The sequence below is a fragment of the Coloeus monedula genome (assembly GCF_965178545.1).
Source record: "Coloeus monedula genome assembly, chromosome: 1".
In the NCBI taxonomy this organism is placed as follows: Eukaryota; Metazoa; Chordata; class Aves; order Passeriformes; family Corvidae; genus Coloeus; species Coloeus monedula.
In genome coordinates this window covers 70,038,764-70,063,988 of record NC_138781.1, presented here as the reverse complement: position 1 = coordinate 70,063,988, position 25,225 = coordinate 70,038,764, and the positions used below count along the sequence as shown (strand labels likewise).

At 42.2% G+C, this 25,225-nt stretch overlaps 1 protein-coding gene across 1 annotated transcript; it reads left to right on the top strand.

Annotated features, from left to right (window-relative positions):
• The first annotated feature begins 9,934 nt into the window (after positions 1 to 9,934).
• On the top strand, positions 9,935 to 22,421 carry SMIM13 (small integral membrane protein 13). The gene is made up of 2 exons (XM_082297107.1): positions 9,935 to 10,093; positions 18,994 to 22,421. Exons 1-2 carry the CDS (start codon positions 10,018 to 10,020, stop codon positions 19,185 to 19,187), a joined length of 270 nt encoding a protein of 89 aa, XP_082153233.1. The 5' UTR covers positions 9,935 to 10,017; the 3' UTR covers positions 19,188 to 22,421.
• Positions 22,422 to 25,225: the final 2,804 nt, after the last annotated feature.

Genomic DNA, 25,225 nt, shown 5'->3' with positions numbered 1-25,225 from the left:
TAGGGGGGTCACTCTAGGGAGGCTTAGGGAGCATAAACAACGGCACCCTTTCAGGTCTTTTCAATAGGGTCTTCTCATATCTGTCATCCCAAGGCTGAGTTGGTGGCAAATAGAATACACAGGAGAGAAGCAGATTCAGACTGACAGCAGGTGGATACACGACTTTTAGAAAGAGGACTCAAGTTAATTCCAATTCAGGGAGTGACTATTTGAATATTATTCATGTCTGGATTTATGGGGGGAGGGAGGATCCAAACTGATTTTTATTCAAGGAAGGCAGAATTTACTATATATGATGCAAAGACATTTTGGGAAAAGTATTTTTGTTGTTAAGTCATATAAAAGAAAAACTAGGCTCTGTTGTGAATCATGTCTCAGGCTTCTGATATAACAAACTTCACCAAATTATTCATCCCAATGTGCCTCAAAATTTAAGGCTGCAAAATACTTCTTTGATACTGTCGTACTTTGTAAGGTCAGCATTACACTTAATGCACTGCTGTTTATAAACAGGATGAGCCCCCTTGGGAAAGTTACTATGACTGCAAAGACATAATGTGCTATGGGGAATCGGTCTTGCTCACTAAATAGGTGACTTCATTGTTCTACTTTAACTCTTTTAAATGCTGAACTGGAATCTAAAACTCCATTGTTCATTCCTTACATGGGGGGAAAAAAAAGCGTTCCACTACAGATTGGATGGCAAACGCAAGAGTTTCTATTAAGATAACAAATTAACGGGAATAATCGGTTTATGTAACACGCTCAAACGCGTCTCGGAGTAGAGCAGAATGCACCTGCTCGGAGCGGGGCAGGGCGGAGGGGGCTCGGGGAGATGAATGCCCAGGGGCTGCGCATCTCTTGCTCCTTCTCTTCATCCCTGCCTCCACCCACCACCCCGTTCCTCCACGTGCCTGTCCCCGCACGCCGCCCGGCTCCCCGCGCTGCGCGGGTGCCCCCGGTACTCCCTCTCCTCCCTCCTTCCCCGCTCCCTAAGGTCTCTGTCCCTCCCTCCTTCCCTATAATGTCCAAGCTCCGCCGCTCGATCCGACCCGCGCGGGCGGCTCAGGTGCCTCGCATGGGGGCTGGGGAGCATCTGAGGCCATGCCCTCCCTTTCCCCCCGAAAAATCACGCCCCGAATGCGGCCCGTAGCAGCGGGGGTAGCGGCGCGGGAGGAGGGAGGGCGGGCAGCGGGGGCTCTCGGCCGGCCCCGGAGGAGCGGAGGGCAGGGAGGCAAGAGGGGCAGCGGCGGCTCCGAGGCAGGCGGCCCAGGAGGATGTGTGCGTCTGTGTGTGTCTGTGTGTGTGCGGGAAGGGGTGCAGGGGGGACACTCACCATGGCGGCGGAGCGGCGGCGAGGCGCTGTCCAGGGTATCGCCGGGCTCGGCGCGGCTCTGCAGGCGCGGCCCCCGCGCCCGCCCTATAAGGCACCGCCTCCTCCCGGCCCCGGCGCGCCCGCCCCCGCCGGCTGAGGGCGGGCACGGGCGGGAGGGACGGCTGGGGCTCCGCCGAGGGAGGGCAGAGCAAAGCGGAGGGATGGGGAGGTGGTGGGGAGCGGCAGCTGAGGAGCGGGAGAGGCTGAGTGGTGCTGTTCCATCACCGACTCAGCTGCCACGGCAGATGGTGGCCGTTTGCCTTTGTTGGAATCTACCCTGCCGGGAAGATTCAATTCACTGTCGGGCCACTTCGGGAGCAGAGTCACTGAATCCGTTGCATTCAACGTGGTCTATGGCCCAGCACTTGTACTTGCAAGCTGAACTTCTCTAACCTGAAGCCTTGAATCCTCCACACACTGTGCCAAAGTGAGGTCCATCACCTAATGGTTACTGGTTGGACTCGATGATCTCAGAGGTCTTTCCCAGTCTAAATGATTCTATGATTCTAACTGTGGCATCTCCTAGGAGATCTGTCTGTCAGGGAGGGATTGATAAGCAAATGTTTAGGTTGGCTAGGAAGGAAACAAAAATCACACAGAATCCCATCACAACTCAGCCATTGATACACAACAGAAAAAGAGTCAGGGAAAGAAGTGGCTTTGTGCTCAGTGTAACAAGCACAAAATCTCATACCTTCAAAACTCATTTTTGTTCTGAGCACTAACAAAGTCTTGCAGCTACTATAAAACATTTATTTAAACTACCAAAGCCTGTTGAAAATTTTCTGCTTCTTTACCCCTGCTTTTAATAAAGAGGTCTTTGGCACATGAAATCCAAATAACATTTCTTAAAATCTATTCATACTTTTCAGTTTTTTATTTTATTTTCTAAAGGAAAAATTGTCACGAAGTTACATATCCATACATAAACTTCTCTCAATCCTGTGTGTTCATAGTTTTGTTGACCAGAGCTCAGGGATGTGTTTCCTGGTTTCAATGGGACAAACAGCAGAAATAAGTTAAGGGGACCATGTGTGGTGCAGGAGTGGTGTCATCTTCACGAACTGAAGTGTACTTGATGTACAGACATGCTGTATTTGTCCAAGATGTAGCACTGATGTTCTGGACCTCGAGACTTCCTTCCTGACAGGCTCTTTGTCTGTGTACTACTTCAGCCTTTGCTTTCTCTTGGATCTACACACAGATATCCACCAAGGGCAGTGACAATGGCTATCCTCCCAGGGCTGCCTGTCTGCCCAGAAATGATACTGCCAGAAGATTCACAGGAAAAAATGTCCTTATGTAATTTCTAACTCACTTTTACAGACACAAACTTGTTTGCTCAAGCTTCCAAATTCCAGCGCGTTAGTCTGCACTAACTGCTGCAATTCCTGAGGCTGACCTGCCAGCCTTTCCCCTGTTTCATCTTTTCCACAGGTTATTCATTTAATTCTTTGTGTCATTACAAACCATCTTGAAATACTGAGGAGAAATACTTTTTGATATCTATTTTGTCCCGAGAAATATTGTTCCCTAAGCAGAAAATTGTCCTCTTTGTCCAAGAGACTCAGTACTCTTTATGTGCTGTAGAGCAAGGAGCAGTTTGGAAGCTGACTGGCAGAGGAACATGGTAGTGACCCAGTGCATTGCAATGCTTTGGCTTCACAATTATTATTCCAACTTCTTTATAGTCCAAAACAATCTGGGTTAGTGTGTCAAGCCAAATCTAGATCTAAGAATATGGTAATACAAGGTATTTTTGTCTTTATTCTTGTTTGTCTAAAACAAAAAGGAAACATATATTCAAGTTTGGTAAAGATGTCACATTTCTAGTTCCTTTAGTTCCTTGCTCCTGACACATTATATTCATAATAATTGATAGTTTCCTTCTTTAACTAGTTTTCTTTTAGAGTAGCAACTTTTTCTTTATAAAAACAATAGCGTCTCCAGTGACTCTGGTGGCATTTAAGAGAAGCCGCAATAGCATTATGGATATTTTTAACACCTATCTAATTACCTGAATTTGGAGACTTAAGGGCTGTGGCAGGATTTGGATTCATTTGTTTTGTAGGGAGAGTGATGCCATACATTTAGTTGGATCCCAGGCACCAAGCACAGCAGACCTCTGCCAGTCATCTTTCAATGATTGTTGAACAGCATATTGTCCTGAGAAAAAAGGCAGAAAAATAAGCTGACATATGGACAAATATACTTGCTTAGTTCCAGCTGAAATTGCCTGAAAACAAGAGCAAGAGAAGGCAATTTAAACGGCACTTGATTCTGGGGCAATGCTGTTACACAACCACCACTGTTCGAAGTGCAATACCACAGGGAGCTAGCTTGAGCACTGCTGGTCTACGGGTTGTTCTAGGTTGCACCTTATCACAAAGTTCCTAATTTACAGAATCACAGACTGGCTGAGGTGGGAAGGGACCTCTGCAGATCATCTGGTTCAATCCACCTGCTCAGGCAGGGCCTCCTACAGCCCGCTGCCCAAGGCTATATCCAGTCAGATTTTGGACATCTCTGCATCTTATGAAAAGCACCTTTGAGTTGCACTGACTTCAGAGCTGACAGGTCCCACTGGGCTTGCAGGTCAGTAGGAAACAGGGTGGACACAGTACCACTGATCAACTACCAGCAACACTCAGCTCCCACTAAGTTTCAATCAGCACGGTAAAGTTTTAGTTCAGGAAAGAAAAGTCTTTCTGTCTCCCATTACCATGTCACCTATTAGCAGTCACTGCCCTTGACCATGACCTCTTCCAAAGTTTGGAATTTAAACTCAGGACATGCCTGTTTCACAAAATTGTTCTGTCAGCAGCATCTATCTAACTCACTGGCAAAATGTCTCTTCTGTCCCTGAGCATCTAGCTCAGATGGAAGAGGATATCTTCCATCTGTTATCCATTCTTTTTCTAGTTTTTTTGGCACAGGACAATGGTTATGTACCTGCAGATTACAATTTTGCTAGTGACACCATAGGGAGTTACAAGGTCAGTGTGACAGAATTTTATAGAATCATAGAATGGTTTGGGTTGGAAGGGACCTTAAAGATCATCTAGTTCCAAGCTCTCTGTCATAAGCAGGGGCACCTTTCTCTAGATCAGCTTGCTCAAGGCCCCATCCAACCTGGCCTTGGCCGTTGCCAGGGGTGGGGCATTCACAGCTTCCCTGGGCAACCAGTTTCACTGCCTCACCACCCTCACAGTAAAGAATTTCCCCTCCTTCCGTTAACTTTTGTTAATTTTTGTTATTTTTGTTAACTGAGAACTGTCAGTAATAAAACTGCATGGAATCAAATCTGAGTAATCAGGATAAAGTGAAAATTTGGAAGTTTGTTCCCTTGTTTTTCTCTGGTATGGTTAGTTCTTTCTAAATGTCATTTTCAGCTTTGAAGCTACAGCTAGTGTAATATGTCCATAAAGCTAAAGCTTGTATTAAATTGCCAGCTGCGAGCAAGTAAAATAAAAAGTAAGTCAAAATAAATTTATGCTGGAGGAAGCATTGAATTGAGCAATCGCGGAGCTCTGAAGTTTTTGGAGTAAATATTTTGTTTTAGCACCCTCTCTCGGACACAAACCAGCACTGCTGGTGTTTACTCTTAAAAGGCTTGGCTGCAGCTGGAAAGCATTTGCAACAGGGAAAGTCCTTGGCAGCAGTCACAGATACAGTTTAGTTATACAGCTTGGCATTCTATAAACTAACATAAGTAGAATTTTCTCATCCCTCCTATGCTTATCATCTTTATACAAATAGTCTGTGTTGTTCATTTAAGTCAGGCAAGAACTGGGAAAAGATTGATGGCTCCAAAGCAAAGACTGAAGGTGACTTGTTACAAAAGACTGTAGTTCCTTGCTGTTCCTCGCTGTCTGCACGTCTCCTGTGAGGAGCCTGCTGGCATTAACTGCTGTGAATTGTGGAGGAACCTGAATGTTCTCTCTTACAGCCACTAGTATTTGGTGTTAGGGTAGCAGGTGGAGGTCCCAGTTTGGGACCATGGTCTTGCTGTGTTGACACCTACACCAGAGAGCTCACAGTGAATATGAATATCGTGAATAACAATGTAAGTCAGAGGGAAAGGGGTGGGAAGGAGGTCTTTCTCTGTACTCCTGAACCAGGAAAGAGAAGTGCATCAATGCCAAAAGAAAGTCAGCAGTGGGAAGGTCGATAAGTATATTCTAAATAGCAGAAGGGGCTACAATTTGCACTTTCTGCATGAACTATCACTACCTGTCCAGCTTCTGGGGTACAACTGATAGGCAGTCAAGCTCCTGTACATTATTTTGGCTTCAGTAGTTAATATGGTTGCCAGTTACCCTCAGAGATACTATATATGCCAAGAGAAGGATTAAAAAATTAGGACACTGTAGAACAGAAACTGCCTGGATTACTTTAACTTGCTCTTCCTGCCTATATTCATTTTACTAAGCCTTATTTAGAATAATAGCCTTCGGCAAGACTCACTTCATCAATGTGGGATGCGGATGATAATAAAAACCAGGAGGCCATGAATGATGCAAGGATCTGGAAAAGGAGAAAGAAAAATCTTAAGTGGCCAAAATTCCTTTTCAGGACCAGAATACGTGCCTTATACAATATAATTTCTATGATATTTACATGTCATTTTTTTACAGCTAGTCAAGTATTTCATTCTTCTTTCTGCTGCCTCCCTCTAGGGAACTGAGTGTGGGTTTGTCGAAGTGCTGAGCACTTACAGCAGTACCTGACATCAGCAAAAGCTGTGCTACAAATAAAGGGAGGCATGGGATTTTCCCCACATGCCAGCTCAAAAGCAGGCTAGAAGGGACAATGGAAAATCAGTTGATACTTCAAATGTGTCTGTCTGCCTCAGCCCTCTCCCTGGTGAAGGAGGGATAATAAGATCCCTCCCCTTGTCTTGCTATGCAAACACAAACAGTGGTTAACTGGCTGCTGTAAAACAACTGGTTGGTCTAGATTCATCAGATCTACACCCTGAAAATAAGGCTTGTGCCCTCAGCATCTGCACCCCTCTTCCCTGAGCTAAAGAGTCTTTAGCTCTCTTATTCACAGCATTGTGGGGCCTTGCTGCTTTGAGGAAACATGTCAAACGCTGCTGCTGTGAGCCAGCCCATGGTCTGGTGCACTGCTGGCCAGAGGCCCCCTGAGTGCCCCCTCACTGGTCTGGTGCTGCAGTCCTTTTGCTGCCTGATGGCCTGAGCATCCTCTTTTCCCCAACCCTAAAATGTATCTCAGCGTGTCCATGGTTGTACACGCTGAGAGAAGATGTGGGAATATTGATCAGGGTTGAACATCATAGGAAAAAGTGTTAAATGTACAATATTGATTGTATGCAGCGAGCATGTAACGAGAGGACAGATAAAAGGTCATAGAGTCATGAGTGGGTTTTTCCATCCTCCTTGGGGAATGGACGAGCTATATCCAATTCTGTGACTCCACTTTACACATATACACTTAAGGAACTGGATATACCAAGAATTGATTTGTATAAGCAACCTTATATCTGAAACTCAGTGAACAGAAAACTTCTTGTGTCCATCAGTAATTCCGTTTTCTTTTGTGTGATTTTATGGGATTTTGAAAAATAACAATGCCCACATTGCAGCTCACTTATCCCAAATGCATCATCATTGACAAGGCATAGATTTTTGGCATATTAGCACATGAAATGATATGTAGTGGGACAGATGAGTATTTATTTGTGTCAATTAACTTTCGTCTGAAGAAAAGGCTTAGGTAAAATACATGTAATATGTTTGGTCTTTTTCATTCAGATGGAGATCTACATATAAGTCTCAACTGACATAGTCTCAACAGTCCCAAGTGGCTCAAAAGAAAGGGTTTATTTCATGTATTGGGAAAAATAGAGTAACAAAGATTGTGTTGACCAAATGGTTGGAGGAGGAAGAGTTTATTCTTGTATCTCATGGCTTGGTTATAGTGTAACAGCCCCAGTTATCCTCACCTATACATCTATCTCCTATTTAAGTGCTTTAGCCACTATGCCAGAAAGTCCTTTTTATGTCTGTCCTGAGGACCGTTTCAGTAGTTCATCCATACTGGCATTCAGCAGTCTCAGGCAAGAGATTAGAGGGAAAGTCTGGAGCAAGGGAGACATCCTCAGTGGAGGAGGACCAGGTTAGGGAACACTTACACAAAATGGAAGTACTGTAAGTTCACAGGGCCTGAGAGGTTGTGTCCTCGACTGCTGAGAGAGCTGGCTGATGTCACTGCGAGGCCACTCCCAATTAGCTTTGAAATCCAGTGTTGACTGGGAGAGGTTCCTGGAGACTGGATGAGACCAAGCATCTCCTCTATCTTCAAGAGGAGCAAGAAGGAAGGTCTGGAAAACTACAGGCCTGTGAGCCTCATCTCAGTCCCTGGAAAGGTCATAGAGAAAATCCTCCTGGAATTCATGTGGTCTCCAAGAACATGAAGGTCAAGGTAGTTGTGACTAGTCAACATAGATTTATGGGCAGGAAATCATGCCTAACTCACCTGATGGTCTTCTACAACGAAGTGACTAGCCTGGTGAATGAACTAGAGAAAGGGACACTTAAATAAGTAAAATCAAGGTTTTCCAAACTGAGCATACATTGATTAGAAGGCTTTTACCTGTACAGAACAGATGAGAACTCTATTTGTTACTTGTTTTCACTTTTTACTTCCTAGTCTATTGGAATTACAGACTATGCTGAGTTGGAACGGACCCATCAGAATCACCGAGTCCAACTCCTGGCCCTACACAGGACACCCCAAGAATCACACTGTGTGCCTGAAATGCCATATTGCCTTGAAGAGTACTATGTATGTTTGATCATATATGTATGATCCATGTATATATATATGTATATATCCATGTATATCCAAGGCCTATATATATGGATCACATATATTTATCGCTCCAGAATTACTTGATTCCAAGATTAAATCTTTCTTCAGTTCTGAATGCTGTGTGGTTCTGCAATGCCTGGGGATGTGATGTGAATTAATCAAATACTATTATTAATATTACAGTTTGGAACCATAGGATGATGTATTTGGAATATTTTAATAGCCCTAAAATGTGACAGCTATTTTACAGAAAAGAGAAGGTAGCAGTGCCATATCCAGAGAACTTACTCTAACTGCAGATGATAAGCAGTATCAGAGATATCAGAGAAACAGAACAGTGCAGCTAGGAGGAAGATTATTTTTCAAAAGTTATTATGGTAGCAACTGTTCCTACTTTGCTTTGTTTGCAATACAAAAGAAACCTTCCTTAAGTATATGTAACAAGTGCTGAGGGGAGAATTTTAGTAACATTTAAAGATTGGCAGATGTGTCAAAGTTAAAACTTAAAAACTAATAGAAAACATGTTTCAAATTAAATGATACTTGCAAAAGACATGCTAAGTGGTTTAATACTCCAGGCAGAGTATTAAACAGGGCTTGAAATGCTGGGAAAAGAAGGCTAGGGTTGGAAAGAGAGCACTCTAGTTTGATTTGGTGAAGTGACAGCAAATTTAAGGATGTGGATGGGGGAATGCACATGCAGGTGATTTTGGTTTACAGATATCTTGAAAGGAGGAGGCATGTGGCATGCTCAGAGTTCAGGAAAGCAAAAGAATTTTTAGCTTCACTTAAACGAGGAGATTCTTAAATACTGCATAAAAGAAGCAAAGAACTGGACTAGCTTTCTCTGATGTGTCACTGCAAAGGTGGCATGCCCATGGGAAATTAAGCTTCTGTAGTACTGAATTTACACACATTCCAGTAGTTTTAGAAACATTAACCAGCCTCTTTTACACTACAAAGGAAAATTATAACTTCATTGCAGTGCTAACAGCAAAGTCCGTATCACAATCAAGATTATCTCGCAGTTCAGGGAGACATTATTTCCTCAGATTTCTTTCAAGTGGGAAGGGCCAACTTTGATGCGCCACCATCACATCAACACAGGGCAAGAGCCAAGGTCAGGTGGAATTCGAACCACGTCGGGGTGGCCCAGGTGTAGAATCACTTCCTTGGCTAAGGCCTGGATATTCCTGCTGTCCCTGTACCGATCCTATTGGGGGGGGGTGCAAGGGCAGGAACGGGAAGAGGGAGAAAGAGGATTAAGACATCAGGTTACCCCATCCCTAAATCTAAGTCAAAAAGCGATGAAATCATAGAACGGTTGTGAGGGATCATCCAGTTCCAACCCTGCTGCTCCGGGCAGGGACACCTTACACCAGGCCAGGCCGCTCAGAGCCCCCTCCAGCCTGGCCTTGAATCACCTCTCCGTGTGTCCTACGGGCCTTCTGCCCTGCCCAAGGCTCCAGCCACCGCCGCCCCCGCCACCCCCGGGCTTTACCACACTAGCCGCGCCCCGGCCCTCACACAGCCCTCACCGCCCCCCGCCATTACCACCGTGCCGCAGTGCACACCGGGACTTGTAGTCCTCGCTGGCGGGGATCGCCCTCCCGCTCCGGCTGGCTGGGGAGGAAGACGAACTACAACTCCCAGCACTTCCCGCGCACCACGCCGCGCCAGCGCGGTGCTGCGGGAGCCCCGCCCCGCCCCGCCGCCGGTCGATCGGCGGCGGGAGGAGGAGCAGGAGCGGGGTGCCTGTGGCCGCCGGCCTGGCCCGGGTCCTCTCGGCTCCCCCCGGCCGCGCGATGTGGCAGAGCATCGGGCTGACACTGCTGGTGATCGTGGCCACGCTGGCCTGCGTGCTGCTCTTCATGCTGTGCGGTGAGTGCCGGGGCGCGAGGGGACGGCTGCTGGCCCCGCTGCGGCGGGCGGTGCTGGTGCTCCCCGCACGCCCTCGCACCGCCGCGGCGGGCTCGCAATCCGTGGTGGTTCCTCTTGGCTCGGATTGATGAGGGAAGTGAAAGGGCACCGTGCCCCGGCGTGTGGGGGAGTGTGTGTGGTGTGCAGCGCCCTCTTCGCTTTGTTCCCGAGTCGTTTCCAGCCTTGATACGCTCCCAGAGCCTTACTTCGGTGTCTAATTCGGTGTTTCCTCTGAAACGGAGGGCTTTTTTTAGTGATGAGACTCCTCAGCAGTCACCTTGTGCTTCTTACATGCACGGGTCTGAAATGCCACTGAGTGCAAGAAGTACAGTCGGGACTGGCATCCCTCAGCGTCTGACATCTGTTTGCTAGAATTGATTGAAGACAGCTCTTAGGTTTTTTTCTTATGCAGATCGAGAGGAGGAGGCTCAGGGGAGGCCTCATCGCCCTCTACAACCACCTGACATGAGGCTGTAGTGAGGTGCATCTACTGTGCTTGCAGTGAGAGGCCTAGGGGAAATGGCCTTAAGCTGAGAGGGGGGAGATTCAGATTAGATTTGAGAAAATGTTTTTTCACTGTTAGGGTGGTCGGGCATTGGAATATGTTGCACAGGGAAGTGGTGGAGTCACCATCTCTGGAGGTGTTCAAGAGGTGTCTGGATGTGGCACTGGGTAATGGTTTAGTGATTTAGGGGTTACAGTGGCAGTGCTGGGTGAATGGTTGGACTGCATGATCTTAAAGGTCTCTTCCAACCTTGATGATTCATCCAAGGCTTGCCTTTTTTTTTTTTTTTATATGCAGAAAGAAGGGTTTTTTCAATGGGAGGCATGACTTGCAGGTCTGTTGGGGTTCTTGGAAGGAATCAGCCGTGCAGTGTGTGAATGTTGCAGCTAGAGCTTGGAGCTCCCTAAACAAACAGAATAACACCAGCAAATTCAAACTATGCCATAATATGTGATGAGAGGCTTGTGAGATTTACAACCCCACCTGGCTCCTTGGTGCCAGGTGGGTTTACAGGTGGTTTCTGAAAAACTGAGGGAACAAAGTGAAGACTGATGTTTAATAGTTTAGAAACTGCTAATTGTTGTCAAAATGACAAAGCATTGGGAAAAGATTTTGCCTTATCAAGGGACTGGATAGTGAAATGGGAAGTGAAGTCCAGTATTAACATGTGTGAAGTAATGGACATAGTGTGAAATGTATACACATGTAATTTAAATGGAGAAATATATTGAAATCAAACTGAGTTGTTATTATCCCAAAGAAAGGATTAACTGAAGTAATTGCAAGGATATCTCCAAAATATCTGTGTAATGCTTTATAGCAAGCAAATCAAACATTAGAAGCCTAAAATAGAAGAGAAAATGTCATTATGCTGCTATAGGAATCGTCCATATGTGTGTGTCTCACACAGTGTATCTTCTTGTTAAAGTGTATTACCTCATTAAAAAAAATGAAATCCTAGTTTCTTTTTAAAAAGATAGGGTTTGCTTAGCAATTCTGTGTTGAGAGCTGAGAAATTATTTCAGCATGAAGAAACTCTAAACAGGTTAGGCCTCTCAAGCCTGGAAAATAGATGACTGGAGACTGGGTGATGGCTATACCACCGAGTAGCATGTCAAAGGTGAAGTGGGAAGCATTGTGAAATGTCATCATTGCAGAGGAGTTGGAGTACATGAAGTTAAATGGTCAAGCAACAGGCTGAAAACAAAAAGTTTTCTTTTACACAATGGGGAAATCATTTACAAGCTCATTAACAAGGATTCTTTTGGATGCTGAAACTTCTGTCCTTTAAAGTTCATGGAAGAAAGGTCAACATCTTGGTCATTATCTTGGGTGAGGAAATCTGTGAAATACTGATAACTGGAACTGCAAGGCTATACTTTCCTTGGTCGTGTGCTCTTTTCCTGCATGTCCTGTGCTGTCTGTTGTTACAGACTAAACAGTGACCTAAGTCGATATTTATTCAAGTTTCTCTACCCTCATTAGGCATTGACTGGCCACTTTTCAACTTCTAGAAGACGCAGTGCAGTACTTGCTAGGGTTTTTATATTTTTAAAGTATGCATACAAGATCTTTGCTTATTGTCTTGCTGAAAGAGTTTTGCAAGGTGCAGTTCAAACTCAAAAACAAGGATCATTTTCTCCAGGTCTTTCTGCTTTTGTCTGTATATGACAAATGGAATTGAAATGCTAAGCATGAGCTTTGGCTGCTTAACATCACCATTTGCCTAGTGCTTTCTTGCTTAAAGAGAGCAGAAGTAATTAATAACTTTATTTTTAAGTGGCTTGTAAATACTTAACAGTTTGGAGTTACATGTTGGACATTCATCTTGAATTCCATGAGTACTTTGCTTTGAATCCTTCATTGTATTTTACTTTAATCAGTGTCAGAGCTTATAAAATGATTGCTAAAAGTCACCTATATTTTAGATGTACTGAACACAGGAAGCTGACACATTCATTGGGTTTTTCGGGGAGGAATTTGAACTGTTACCCTGTTAGAAGTGACTCAATAGGATTTGATAGTGATTTATAGTATTTGTAATTATTTTTCCATCACACAGCATTTATTAATTAATTAATATTGGTTATGCCACTTATACTTCTCTTGCCATGGAAAATATTCAAGGAAAACAGTGTCAAGACCACTACTGGAAAAAAAGCTGAGTACAAGCTACTTTGAATTTAATTGTTTATCTGTGCTGGTGATAGGCAGTTTCCCAATCCCTAGGAAGCCTGTAAAGAACAGAGACCTGTAGGTGAGAAGGTGGAGAAGAAGCTGCCCAAGTGCTGTGTGTGACAGGATATGAGTAAATGCTAGCCAGTGAGACATACAAATTAATGGACAAATCTGACAGGAAGGGCTGGATATAATCTGGAGTAAGCTTGATCTGATGATGAGAATATTTTCCAGCCATCTGACAAGACGTATTGAAACAGCCTAATGAGAGGAACTTACAGGGCTGAGAACGTAAGGACCTGGGACTTGGATTTTCAGTGGCTCATAAAAGGATTCATGGTGTGATTGCCTGCTGAGAGTAATAGATTTAAATATCTAGGAGACATTCTAGGATCATGTGGATTTCTGCTGCCCATCCACATATGGTGTGATAAGTGCTATCAAAACTTAAATAATGAGAAAAACATTCACTTTACTATTTTTTCAAAGTGAAAAGATAAAATTCAGAGCACAAATTATCAGAAGTTACTTTGACTTGTTCTTCAGCAATGTGAATTAGGCATTTATGACTATAAATGTACTTTGAATAAATGACCTCATTTCTTTTAAACATGTCTGGATGCTGGCAACTGCTACTTTCAGTGTTAATTTGAATTAGTTGGGAAGTACGGGAGGCTTGCAGCTAGCATTTGTAAACTGATCACATCTGACATAGAAACCATTGAGGTACTGTAAACACAGCAAATTTTCAGTTGCTCTTTTAAAACTGGGACTAAGGTAACTTCCTTCCACTTCTTTTATTCCCACCTTTGTCTGATTTTCTTTTCTGGTGGTCTTACTGCTGCTTTTGTGGATCCCACGTACCTCTGAGATGGGAGGAACTTGTGCATAGTCAAAGATATAGGATAAAATAAAATACCAGCCAAGGTGAGCTCTAGTACTGATTACCTCTGTGTATTTGTTTTATTTTCCCAGAGTAGATGCATGGAGCCAAGTAAAATTGCCAAAGTGCTTTCACTGGAACAGATGGAAATGTTCATCTCATTTGGCAAAAGAGGCTAATGAAATGCGGTTTGAGAGGTACAACCTTAAAATAAAAATCATGTAACTCTAAGTGCTGAAATGAATGTGTGGTTCACTTCACAAGTCTGAATTCAGTTGCAGATGGGAAAACATTTCAGCCTGCAATTCTGCCTGAATAACTTTTCTTTAATGCTTTGTTTAGTAGCTATCTTCAATGAACGATTCTTGTAAGTACCTCAACAGATGAGTAAAGTCATGCTTGATTAGACAGCTTATAAAGAGAAAATATCCTTTAATTTGAAGTTGCGTTTTGAAACTGTTATAAATGGGAGATGAGAAAAGAGCAAGTTTCCTTTTGCTCAGTCAGCAAGTGGTAGTGATGCATTAAATCAGAGCTGGTTTAAGGAGCTGTGCAGAGCCAAGCACCATGTCACCTAATGTCCTCTGTTATTCCAGTGTCAGAGCAGTGCTTCCTTCAGTCTGGTCCTCTCCATAGCAAAGCTGTCCACTAGGGCAGTATACTTGTGCTGCACTGTTTCAGAGATGTGGTTGAAGTGTGTTGTGTTGTTGTTGTGTGTGGTGTTTCAGAAGTTGTTTGACACAGAGCTTGGAGTAGGACCCTGTTCTCCCAAATCTCAGATTAGCATCTGAAGCTCCATGCTCATTTTTTTGCAGCTGTAGCTACTTAGGATTTTCTGTGATGGACACTTAAGCATTTGAATATAGGCAACGTTCACCATGGCGATACCCCAGTTCTAAATTAGTTTCCATGTTCTGGCATGATAGCATCCTATTTTCAAATCAGTAGGGACACAAAAGTAAAATGATCTTGCAAGACTGCACAGGAATTCCACAGCAGGTTCAGAACTGGAAGTCAGATCTTCTCTGTGTTGTGCAGTTACTGCATCACCATCCTTCGTTTCTTGGTTTCATTTGTATTTCACATAAGAAAAATCAAGCTGCTTTTCCCCAGCACTCCATATTAACCCTGGGGTTTTTCTTCTGTTTGCTTTTACTGATTCAAACGGAAGAGGAAAATGTGCTCCAATAAAGAAAACTGTTAGCTGTTGCATACAAGCCAGTGAAAGGTGAATGAAATAGATGGGCCTGAGACTTGTTATCCCTCACTTTTGGAGTGGGAGTAACATTGTAGTTGGATCACTGTTTCTTTCCCCTGTACAAAGAACGAAGAGCTGGTGTGGGAAGTAGCGGAAAAAGTAGTTTTAATGAAATCTACTCAAATCATAAAATCTGTTTAACATCTGAATTGCATGGATGTTACATAGATCTGCTGTGAGTTAGTCAATAGCTTTGACTCACAGTCCCATCTTCATAAACACGTTGCATTGTGATTTATAAGAGGGGGGTTGACACACTGATGGCACAGTACCAAATGTGGCTTAAATGTCTTTGCATGGCATCTGGCTGTGTAATTTTTAAGTGAGATGGTGGCTCCCAGCTTTTAGTGAGTACTAAACTCTGCAAGGCTGGGAGCTGCTGTTTTGCCTCTCTGCAAAACACTGGTACATTAGATTTTGCAACATTGGTTTCAAGTGTCTGGTACATCAAGAGCTGGATCCCTTGCTTTGCGCTGCGCTAATGTATGTTTGGTCTGGCTTACTGCTTTGAGAGGCAACTTCTTTCACCAGTTAGTGTAGAAATATTATGTATTATAGTCTGCATGTCATCACTGCTTGTTTGCTGAAGGCGTGTTATGGGTGTGCTGTTTGGCTTCCACAGGCTCAATCAAGCTAAGGATGATTTTAAAAGGTAAATCAAATAGCTGAAGAAAATAAAGCAAGTAGTGAAAGACTGATTCTAATCAAATGTTTTGTGTGTGGTGAAGCTAAACCAGTAGGACATCTTTGACAGCAGCTTACCTGAACAAAGTGGAAGTGTTAGAGGTGCAAACCAATGGTGTCAGTTACCTGTCCAGGAAGAGTTCTACAGCTAAAACCTGCGAAACTAAACTGAGCTACATACAGACAAGAATGCATAGAAATGCCCATTTTCCTTGGATTTTTGTGTGTATTTTAAATTAGTTTACAATTATTTTCTTTTTTTAAAAACACTGCAATGTAACATACAGTTCTTCAGTATGGCACAGTGCCAGGTGTTACCATTTTGCAGTGTTCTTAAAAGAATGTGAAATTAATAGAAAATGCGTTGTCTTCTGATTCAGAGGTAACTGAGTAGTGTGAATCTGCCTCCAGGCTTTGTGTCTGTGTGTGTGGTTTTATTTAATGATGTATTTAGTTGATATTGTTGCTGGAGAGATTTTTTCTTACCTGGAATGACTTGTTCTTTTGTAGTCTGGTTATTTCCAAGGAAATTCTTATTTATTTAGTAACGGTGAGGTGACAGGGAGGCTCAGCTGAAGAGGCAATCTTAACCTGATTCGGACAAGTGTGTTTGTTTTAGGGATTTTTTTTTTTTTTTCCCAACCTTCCATCCAAGCTGGCACGGTAACTAGAGCAAGTGAAAGAAAGAAATCTTTCTACTTTGATTATTTTATACCTAAAGGTCTCTGGTACAGACTAGGAGACCTTGTGCAGTTCTTGAAATTCTTGTTTTCAAGCCTGGTCGCCCTCCCACTATTATCTTTGGTTAAGCCTGTTGTAATTTTCTTTTCAACCCGCTGCACCGTGGTTTGTTTCACCTGCCTGTTACCACTGGTCTGTTTGTTTGGCTGCTAGAACCAGTCTTGTTGGCTGATTATTTACACTGTCTTGTTTGTAGTCTGGAGCTAGAGCTCCGAAGTCTGTTTATGGTACTCGGGGTTTTGGGTACTTAGACCATTCTGCTCTGCTCTCTAACTCAGACCAAACACTGAAAAGAAATTAGTGTTGTTTTTCTTGAGAGTGTGATTGAACTTTGTACGGTCTTTAGTATTTCCCCAACACACACCCTGTAGTTATTCTGGGTGTTAAGTAGCCTGTTTGTAGTGATAGAGGAAGCATGTGGTTCACTTTATTTAGCTTAAGTTAAAATACCTACCTTAATGGAATATTTATTTACACCAAATATACTGAAGTCATTCTGTAAAGTCCCCTAAAACACTTCTGAGAATGCCCTGAATATTTTTGGCTCATCCTCCTCCCTTCCTTCCTCCCTCCCTCCTCTGGAAGTAATGCCCCTCAATAATTCACTTCGCAGGTGAGGATTTTAAACAGCCAAATAAAATGCAACCCCAAGAAAAAATTTGTGCCTGAGAGTTCCCCCACCATGTGTTTAAGTGAATTTAATAAAATGTATTTCTCACGTACTTCTAACTCTAGCGTCTCAAACTTTGTCAACAAATTGGGGAGTTGAAGACATTTTTAAACACCTTGTAATATTTTGCACTTTCTTGCAAGTGTCTTGTATTTACTTGAAATATTTCATGCATCTTTTTCCTTGTGAACTAGAAATGAGCATAGCTCTTGGAAATCTAATTATTTCTAATGATGTTTATAACTACAAGAAAAATGAATTGGTTAAAGGTCTCCAGAATGCACAAAGCATTGAAGGTCTCAGAGACTTTGAAATACCTTTCAGTAGAAGCAACTTTCAAAGAGCTGCTACCTTAATTTTTACTTTTAGTTCTGAAAGAAAAGAGAAGCCAAACCCAGCTGTCTACCATCCATTTTTTTTTTCCTAGGTGCAAGGGAATGTAATACGTTTGTGGGACATCAGATTCAGTTTAGTCACAAGTCATTTAAGGGTTTAGGTGTTCATGGGAAAGGAAATACTTGTGTAGACTCAAGGAATTAATTTAGATCATAAAAGGTTGCCATATAAAAGCTTTCCTTCAGCTTTCCTCCTGCTCCTAGCAGAGAAGTTACTGAAATTAAAAAACTGCAGGGTATGAAAAGTATTCCAGGAAGGAGGAGAAGGGTAGGCTCTTGTTTTTATCATAATCAATAGATTTCCCATATTGACTCATATTACAAGAGGAAGAAATATAGAGTTGCTGTGGTTATATAAGTGTTACCTGTTTATTAGTTATTTATTAGTCTTTCTCCCCCCTTTCTAATATGTCCGTTATCCCTTCTCAGAAGTCTGCTTCTGCTGGCAGCTGTGTAATTGGGAGGACAGTTTTCCCTAGCTCTGTAAAATAGGGCTCCTAATATCTGAATAGGTCAGCAGTATAGCCTCGAACAGCTGGCAAAACCTTCTGAACAGAGAATGGGACTATTAATATGTAGCTCTGTGCAGGCCAGATGGGTATTGGTGATTGCAAATGATGGTTGTATAGCATTTGTTTTCAAAAAGCTGTTTAAATTTTGCTCCACTTAACTGTATTTCACAGAGAAGTTGTATTCCTGTTTGGTGGGTTCTTTCAAAATAAAAAGCAGATATAAATATATCTAAACCTAAGCCAGAATTTTCAAAGTTTTTTTGGCTACCTGTTACAGAAACACTTAGGCAAGAGAGAGGAGGAGGAGGAGGTGGCTCTTAACTATTTTTTAAGAGACTTTCTAAAAATGTGGTCATTGCATCTCTCTACTTGCATAATTTTGGAACCTAGAGTATTTTAGCAGTAGATCTGAACATAATTTACCACAGAATGTGAATTTTAATTTAGTGGGATTTGGGCATGGTGAGGGATCTCCTTGAATTTGGGGGATGTGGTCTTTTAGTGAACATAAGGAAGACCCTGTCCATTTCAGAATAGGATTTATTATGAAATATGGTATTAATTTGAAGATCTGAGCAAGTGTGCTTCATAGTAATTATGTAATGCAACTTTTAAAATGTGATTTCTAGAATGGAGTGTTTGCTGAGTGAGGGTAAAAATTCTAGTGCTATCTTTTCACAGTACCTGTGTAATGAATCCTGAGTCCTTATTTGAGATATAACCATAGGACTTCTTTCCTCCTGATAACTAAGACCTTCATCTGTGTGATGGTGATCACCCAACTACTTGCTGTGGCAGTTCAATTTGGAAAGTGTAGGGTTTTTCCTGGAGCTTCAATGTTGCTTCTGGATGAGGATGGACTTCATGAAGTTGAATTGGTATTTATAGGACTGTAAAATGTGTTGTGGAGGGCTGTTGGGGTTGGCAAATAGAGGATGGGAGCTGATTTTTCCCTTTTGTGATGTACTTTGCCCGAGAGCTGACGATCGATTTCTATGAAGTAACTAAGCAGTACCTCTTTTCTCTCTCCTGCAGGATGGTATGTGGTCTGGCAATTGTTTTTGTCTAAATTCAAATTCCTGAGAGAATTGATAGGTGATACGGGGTCCCAGCAGGGAGACAACGAGCCTTCAGAAACTGAAGCTGAACAGGAAACTCCACCCTCGCCTCAGAGAGGGAGACAGAAATCGGCTCGGCAGCGAAGGGCACCTACAGAAGACACGACTTAAAGTACTCCACTGAATGTCTGAGTAACTGTGAATGGTTAATACCTCTGCACTGTGTCCTTCAGTGGTGTGATCTTACTGACAAACTGACCTAAGAGGTAACATTGATCCCTGTGGACCTTTACTTCTGAGCTACCAATGGATGATGCTGCTGCAGTAGAGGTTCAGGGAGGGCTTCAGCAGCAAGTCATAGAATACTGGAAGAATGGAGAGGTGGAGAGAAATCTCCATTACAAAAATGCTGAGTTCCTGTATCTCCTATCTCAGCATGCAGCTGAAGAACAGGTCCTGGACCATAGGCTTAGCCTTTGCATTAGTCTGAACATAGTACACACTTCAGACTTAAAATAGATTATAAATTATTTTTTCTTTACAGCACTGTAACTACATATAGTGAAATTGAGTTTTATTTCCTTAGGTGTATATGAATATATATATTTTTTCAACCTTGAGAAAGCATGTGAACTCAAAAATCAGTTAAAAGAATATCCTGCTTTAGAATATATTCTAAAGTGAGATTTTAGTTAAGTTCTTGTATATATAAAAAGTATAAAGGAAATATGAAAAATCATATTAGATGCACGTGATTTGGAGGTTTTTATTATCTCCTCTTTTGTTAAAAAAGAAGGAGGTGTAAAGAAAGCAATCAGGTGGCAAGACCTGTTTTCTTGGGTTTTGTATATAAGAAGGGTTACAGGTTAAACAGTCCTGCTAGGCTTCTGAATGTTTTTCCTGAACCTTTTACTCCAAGTCCAACCTGTGTTGGAGATGGGAAGGTGCCTGGGTTATGCACTACTCACTGTTTGGTATTCTGAAGTGTCATTTTTGGTATTTGGATACTAAGCACTTCTCTAGCTCTCCTTGTACACCTTTGCATCAGGTATTTGGTATCTGACATAACTTTTTTCCTGGAAGCAGTTAAGGCTCTCTTACCAGTTTGTCAGCCATCACTGGGACGCTCCGACAGTGTTCCAGCAGGGAATTTGGTACCTCACGTTTGATGGAGGACTTACGGATTTTTACCGGTAATCAGCAGTTGCTCTGGTTTTCTCTGAGAATGAGTTATACAGCTATTTTGACATTGCACTTCAGAATGAAGAGCTCCACTTCTGTTTATCTAGCAGCTCTGAAGATTGATGCATGAGATTTTGGAAAGAGGAGAAACAAGCATGTACCACCTCTGATGTGTGTATGAGAAAGAACTACCAGCAGGTCTCATCCTGAACAGCTTCAGTTTTCTCTCAAAGTTTGGATATGTGGTAGTGTTTGGATCATTGTTCTGTGTATGAAAACTTAATCAGGACTATAAAATTGGTCTTGTATTTTCAGTTGTTAAGAAGTTCAAACCTATGGCTTCCAAATTGTGGTTTGGTTCAATTATATGGCAAAAAGCAGCAGCATTTAGGTTTTTCATCAAGTACGCCTACATCTGGGAAAAGAGCACTCATTTAGTGCCTTTATGTTTTAATTTGTCAGCTGTGAATAGTGTTCAAAATCCAGTGAGGGGCATTCACTTGTTAAAATCGTTTGAATGTTTCAGTATTAAAATATATAAGATAAGATCAGCCCTGACTTTCCTTTGTAGTCTAAAAGACTTTGTTTTATTTGCTAGCATAGATGTATTAAGCATAAGGTTACATTTTGAAGCATGGTCAGGCAGTGCTATGCACATACTGTGTAAACACATATTGAAATACTGATAGTCTCCTCCTCTGTCCTGTGTGCTGGCAAGGGAATGTCTAATGATGGTTGATTGGGTTTTTTTGTTGGGTTTTTTTTTTTAATTAGTAAGATTCCCATTTATTCAAACAGAGCAAAAGCAATCAGATTCTGTTCCCTGCTGCTTTCAGTTTGCCTCACACAACTTAATGTCACAGTTTTCTTGTGTAGTTCTGTCTTGTCACATGGTGAGACTTCCAGTCTAGCAGTGCTAATCAAGTACTGGTACATTTTTCTTAAGAAATTAGCATCTTTGTCTTAAGCTTTGCTGATATAGATTTACAAATAAAGATACTTATTCTGTACTGACATAGGGTATTGACACTCCATTGCACTTCACTTTACCTAGACTTTAGTGCACAGAAGACAGCAAAAGGCTGATGCCTATGCTGTCCCTGGTTAAGAAACAGTAACATAGTCCCTGCTTCTAGGAGCTGTGAAAAAGTGTGAAGTTATGACAATATACATAGTTAGTTCAGGGTAGCTCTGAAGGTTGCTGAAGACTCTGGAGCAAGATAATGAAGGAGAAATCTGTGTGGGTTTGAATGCAGACACTGATAAAATATGCAATAAGATGGATGTGGAATGTCTGGGTATCTCATCTGCTCTAGCCAAATGACTTCCTTCTCCCTTCCTTGCTGTCGGTAGGTGTACGTTTCACTCCCCAAAGTTATTTTCAGTCTCTTTCTTTTTTAAAACAGTAGCTGATGCTGATTTTTTAATGTTGTGACATAGCTGCCAATAATGCTGTCTGCCTAGTGTATAGCTTTAATGATCTTATTAGTAGCAGGCCAAAGGTATATTATATAATGTGGTTTGGAAGAATTTTGGAATGCTAATGTCTTCTGTCGATGTATAATTTTTCTTGAAGGAAACTGTAGTGAAATCTTTGTACAGGGCACTTCATGCAAACGTGTAAGAGCGAAGCTGTGTGTGTGGGATGCGTACTTGTGATAAGACCTGGGTTGTGATTGCTGGCAGTCCAATATACTCATGTCTTCAGGTGTTCTTACCAATATTCTTCTGAAACTTTAGTGGTGGGTAAGCACTTAACTTTGAATTGACCCATCCAAGTCTGAAACCTTATGAAGGCAACAGGTTACAGAGTTGGTCTTGTTTTGTTTAGCGGGATCTGTTTTTAAAACTATTGCCTTATTGTTGCAGCCGTTATTATCTTGAATGTATTTTGGGTTCTTATTTTAAATATAGTCATATCATCTTTGTTGCAGGGGCTGTGTAACTTTGAATTAGCAGTAATTTCCTGTGTTGTATATGACAGTGCTGCAATTTGTGATCAACTTGCTGCTTAATATCAGGTTTTACACTGAACTAGACCTGTGTATGTCCTTCTGTTTCGTTTGGAAATGACCAGCATAAAGAATCTGTTCAGTGTAGTCATTTGCTTCTTCAGTGTTATGAAACTGTACCTAAAGCTTCTGTGGTTGTCTGTTTTCATCATTAACTGTTCTTTTAACTGACTGCACAGATGAAAAATAAAGTAACCAGACTTGATATGAATACTTGACCTGAGTGATTTTCTGGCTGTTTTTTTGAATGGGATTTTGTCTGTAGAATTAGACTGCTTGTTTGAGCAGTGAAACACTACAAAAGACTTGTAAAAAATCACATTCTAGCTGGTGTAGTACCTGCAGATGACTTCATTGTAAAGGGCAGGTTAGTGTATATCTTCTAGAGCAGTTGTTAGTAAAGGTCTTTTTTCTGCCTTATACCTTGAAAGTTGTAATTTCATTTTAGCAACTAAAAAACCCAAAACAAACAACAAACCCCAAAAAATCAAACCACCTCCCCACTCTGCTTTTCTTGATGCTTCTAAGATTGGTTGTGGACTAGTTTTTTAAAATAAGTGTCTTGGTGAAGTAGGAAGTTCTTACTTTGGAAATGAAGATGTACAGGAGAAGGAAGTGAGAACGTGCTTCATCTCATACTGCTGCTGTTAAGTAAAATGCATACGTTGTATCCTGGGTTATTTTATTTAATAATCAGACATTAAAAGAAGATTTTGAAGAAAAATCTGAAACACTTTGAGAGAACAAACTGTTTTGCTGTTGTCCTACTCTTCTCACTTGTAAAAACAGGGTACTAATGGAGTGCAGCAAAATGTCCTGGTGTTACGTGATTTGAGCACCTGGGTCTTTTCACCTCAGAAAGTTGGATTTGTATGTGGTGGTGTGTGTTGGGGGCTAATATAAGTGAGAACAATCAGTGATGGGCAACTGGTGTCAGGTGCTTGTGAAACACATGCTTGCTTTGGTGCTGATCCCAAGGAACCACTTTGTGGTCTGTTCTGGTGGGATGAATAAAGGTGCTGTTGTGCAAGTTTGCCACAAGTTCTACCAAGAGCTGTTTTAACTGGTACCATGCCAGTTTTTTTGTATCTTTGTAATCTTTGTAATCTTTGTAAAAGATTGTGTTACATCTTGCTTGGGTCATACAAACATCTTTTATCTGTGATCACGCTGGAAGTTGGCAGTGTGAATATGCTGGGATTTATGTTAAACATTTAAGACATGAGTATTGCTGTGTTCTTCATGTCAACCAGCAGCTCTTATGTTTTGATCATAAAACATAAGGAAGGGAAACTTTTTGGCACTGGTTCATAGAGCCTGGGCAAAGGCTGTCATCTGATCTAGGACTGTGTTGACGTGTAGCAGTGTTGGACGCTTCTTCAGGCAAAGGAATGTCAAGGTGGACCTGTGAGTGGACAACACAGCATTATGGAGTCAACAGAAGAACCAACCAGTGCTGATGTCTGAGGGTGTAGTCACCTTTGGAGGAGGCAGGGCTGTGTAAATGTAGGGGAGAAGTCTCTTAGAGGCAGGAGATCTCTTATCAGCAGAAATCAAACCAAGACTAATGCCCTTATTTTCACAAAAGGGGACACTACGATCAAGTACATCTTGGGCTTTATATTCCATATGTTTCTATTCATGGGGCTTTTCAGTTTCCACAGTGGGAAATGAATAGCACAAATGTTCCTTTAACTTTGGTAGCTGAGAGACTCTAATATGTAGGGAAAGATGGGATGGGGCCATAATGTGGCCACTCTGGGGTCATTGTCCAAGTATTGCACACATACTATTTGTGGTGTACCTGCCTCTGCTGGCTTGTTTTGTGTGTGCTGCCACCATGATTCATCCCAAATGCTGGCAGTGTACTTGAACTGAGAAGGGTAAAAAGAAGATGTGGGATGTGTGGCCTGAGGGGTACTTGCCTGTGATTCCTTCTCCTTGGGTCTGGGTGTGCTGAACAATTCTGGCAGCTGACTTCTGTCCACACTCTATTTAAACATCTAGCCTTCTATGCAGGTAACAGTGAAGTTTCAAAATGAGAAGTTACGTGTGAACTGTGTTTTCCTCAGAACACTGCAAAGGAGAGTACCTTGTTCTATGTCATACCAATTTCCTCTCCTCTGCACTAGAGTATTTTAACATCTTTTATGGGGAATTGAAAGCCTTCTACCAGCAAATTTGTTTGTTCACAAGTAACACAGGCTGTGGCTCAAAGCAAGTTTTGCTACTACTGTGTGTGAAATTGAACCACTGGGGCTGTGTCAACCCTGAATTTTTGTTAAAGTCAGTCTTGAACTTCCTAGCACAGTGCCCTGCTCCTTTTTTAAGGACTTAATCAGTAGCCTTCTGTCTTTGTGAGATATTCTTGCTTATTTTGAGTTAATTGCAGTTCCTGTGGCAAATGAGTCTTTTGATGCCAGATGATCAGCTGTTAGCTTTTACGTGTTTAAAAATGTTAGGCAATTTCCTTGCCATGGTGGAATGCATCAAAATCTGTCTCTTGAACACCACTTGTATCCAACATGAGTTGTCTCAGTTTTTAGAAGTATCAAGAGTTGCTACCCTCAAGTTCTGGGTAGACCCTGCTTTGAGAACATCCTCAGAAGAAGGAGGAGATGCTGCCTGGTGACCTGGATGGTTGTAAGGGGGCTGAGCTTGGGTGTCTGCAAGGTGTAGGCAGAGGATGTGCTTGGCTCCGACATGCCAGGTCTGTAGCATCTCTGCAGTGCTGATAATCCCCATAAGCCCTCTTGGGTTGGTGGCTGGGTGACACCGCATCTGCTGTGAGTTCTAATCCTGGCACTACTTGATTTTTGGTTTTCCAAGAACAGAACCAGTCTGATCAACCTCTGGTGTCAGTGGGTTGGGGGCACATTGGCAAACACGAACCAGCATGGTTCTCCAGGCCAGCAGAGGAGCTGTTCCAAGGCTGGAAGCTGTGAATTTCACTGTGGCTCTGATTTGCAGGTCTTTTACTGAATTTCTGTGTTAGCCTCTTTATTTTCCAAAATC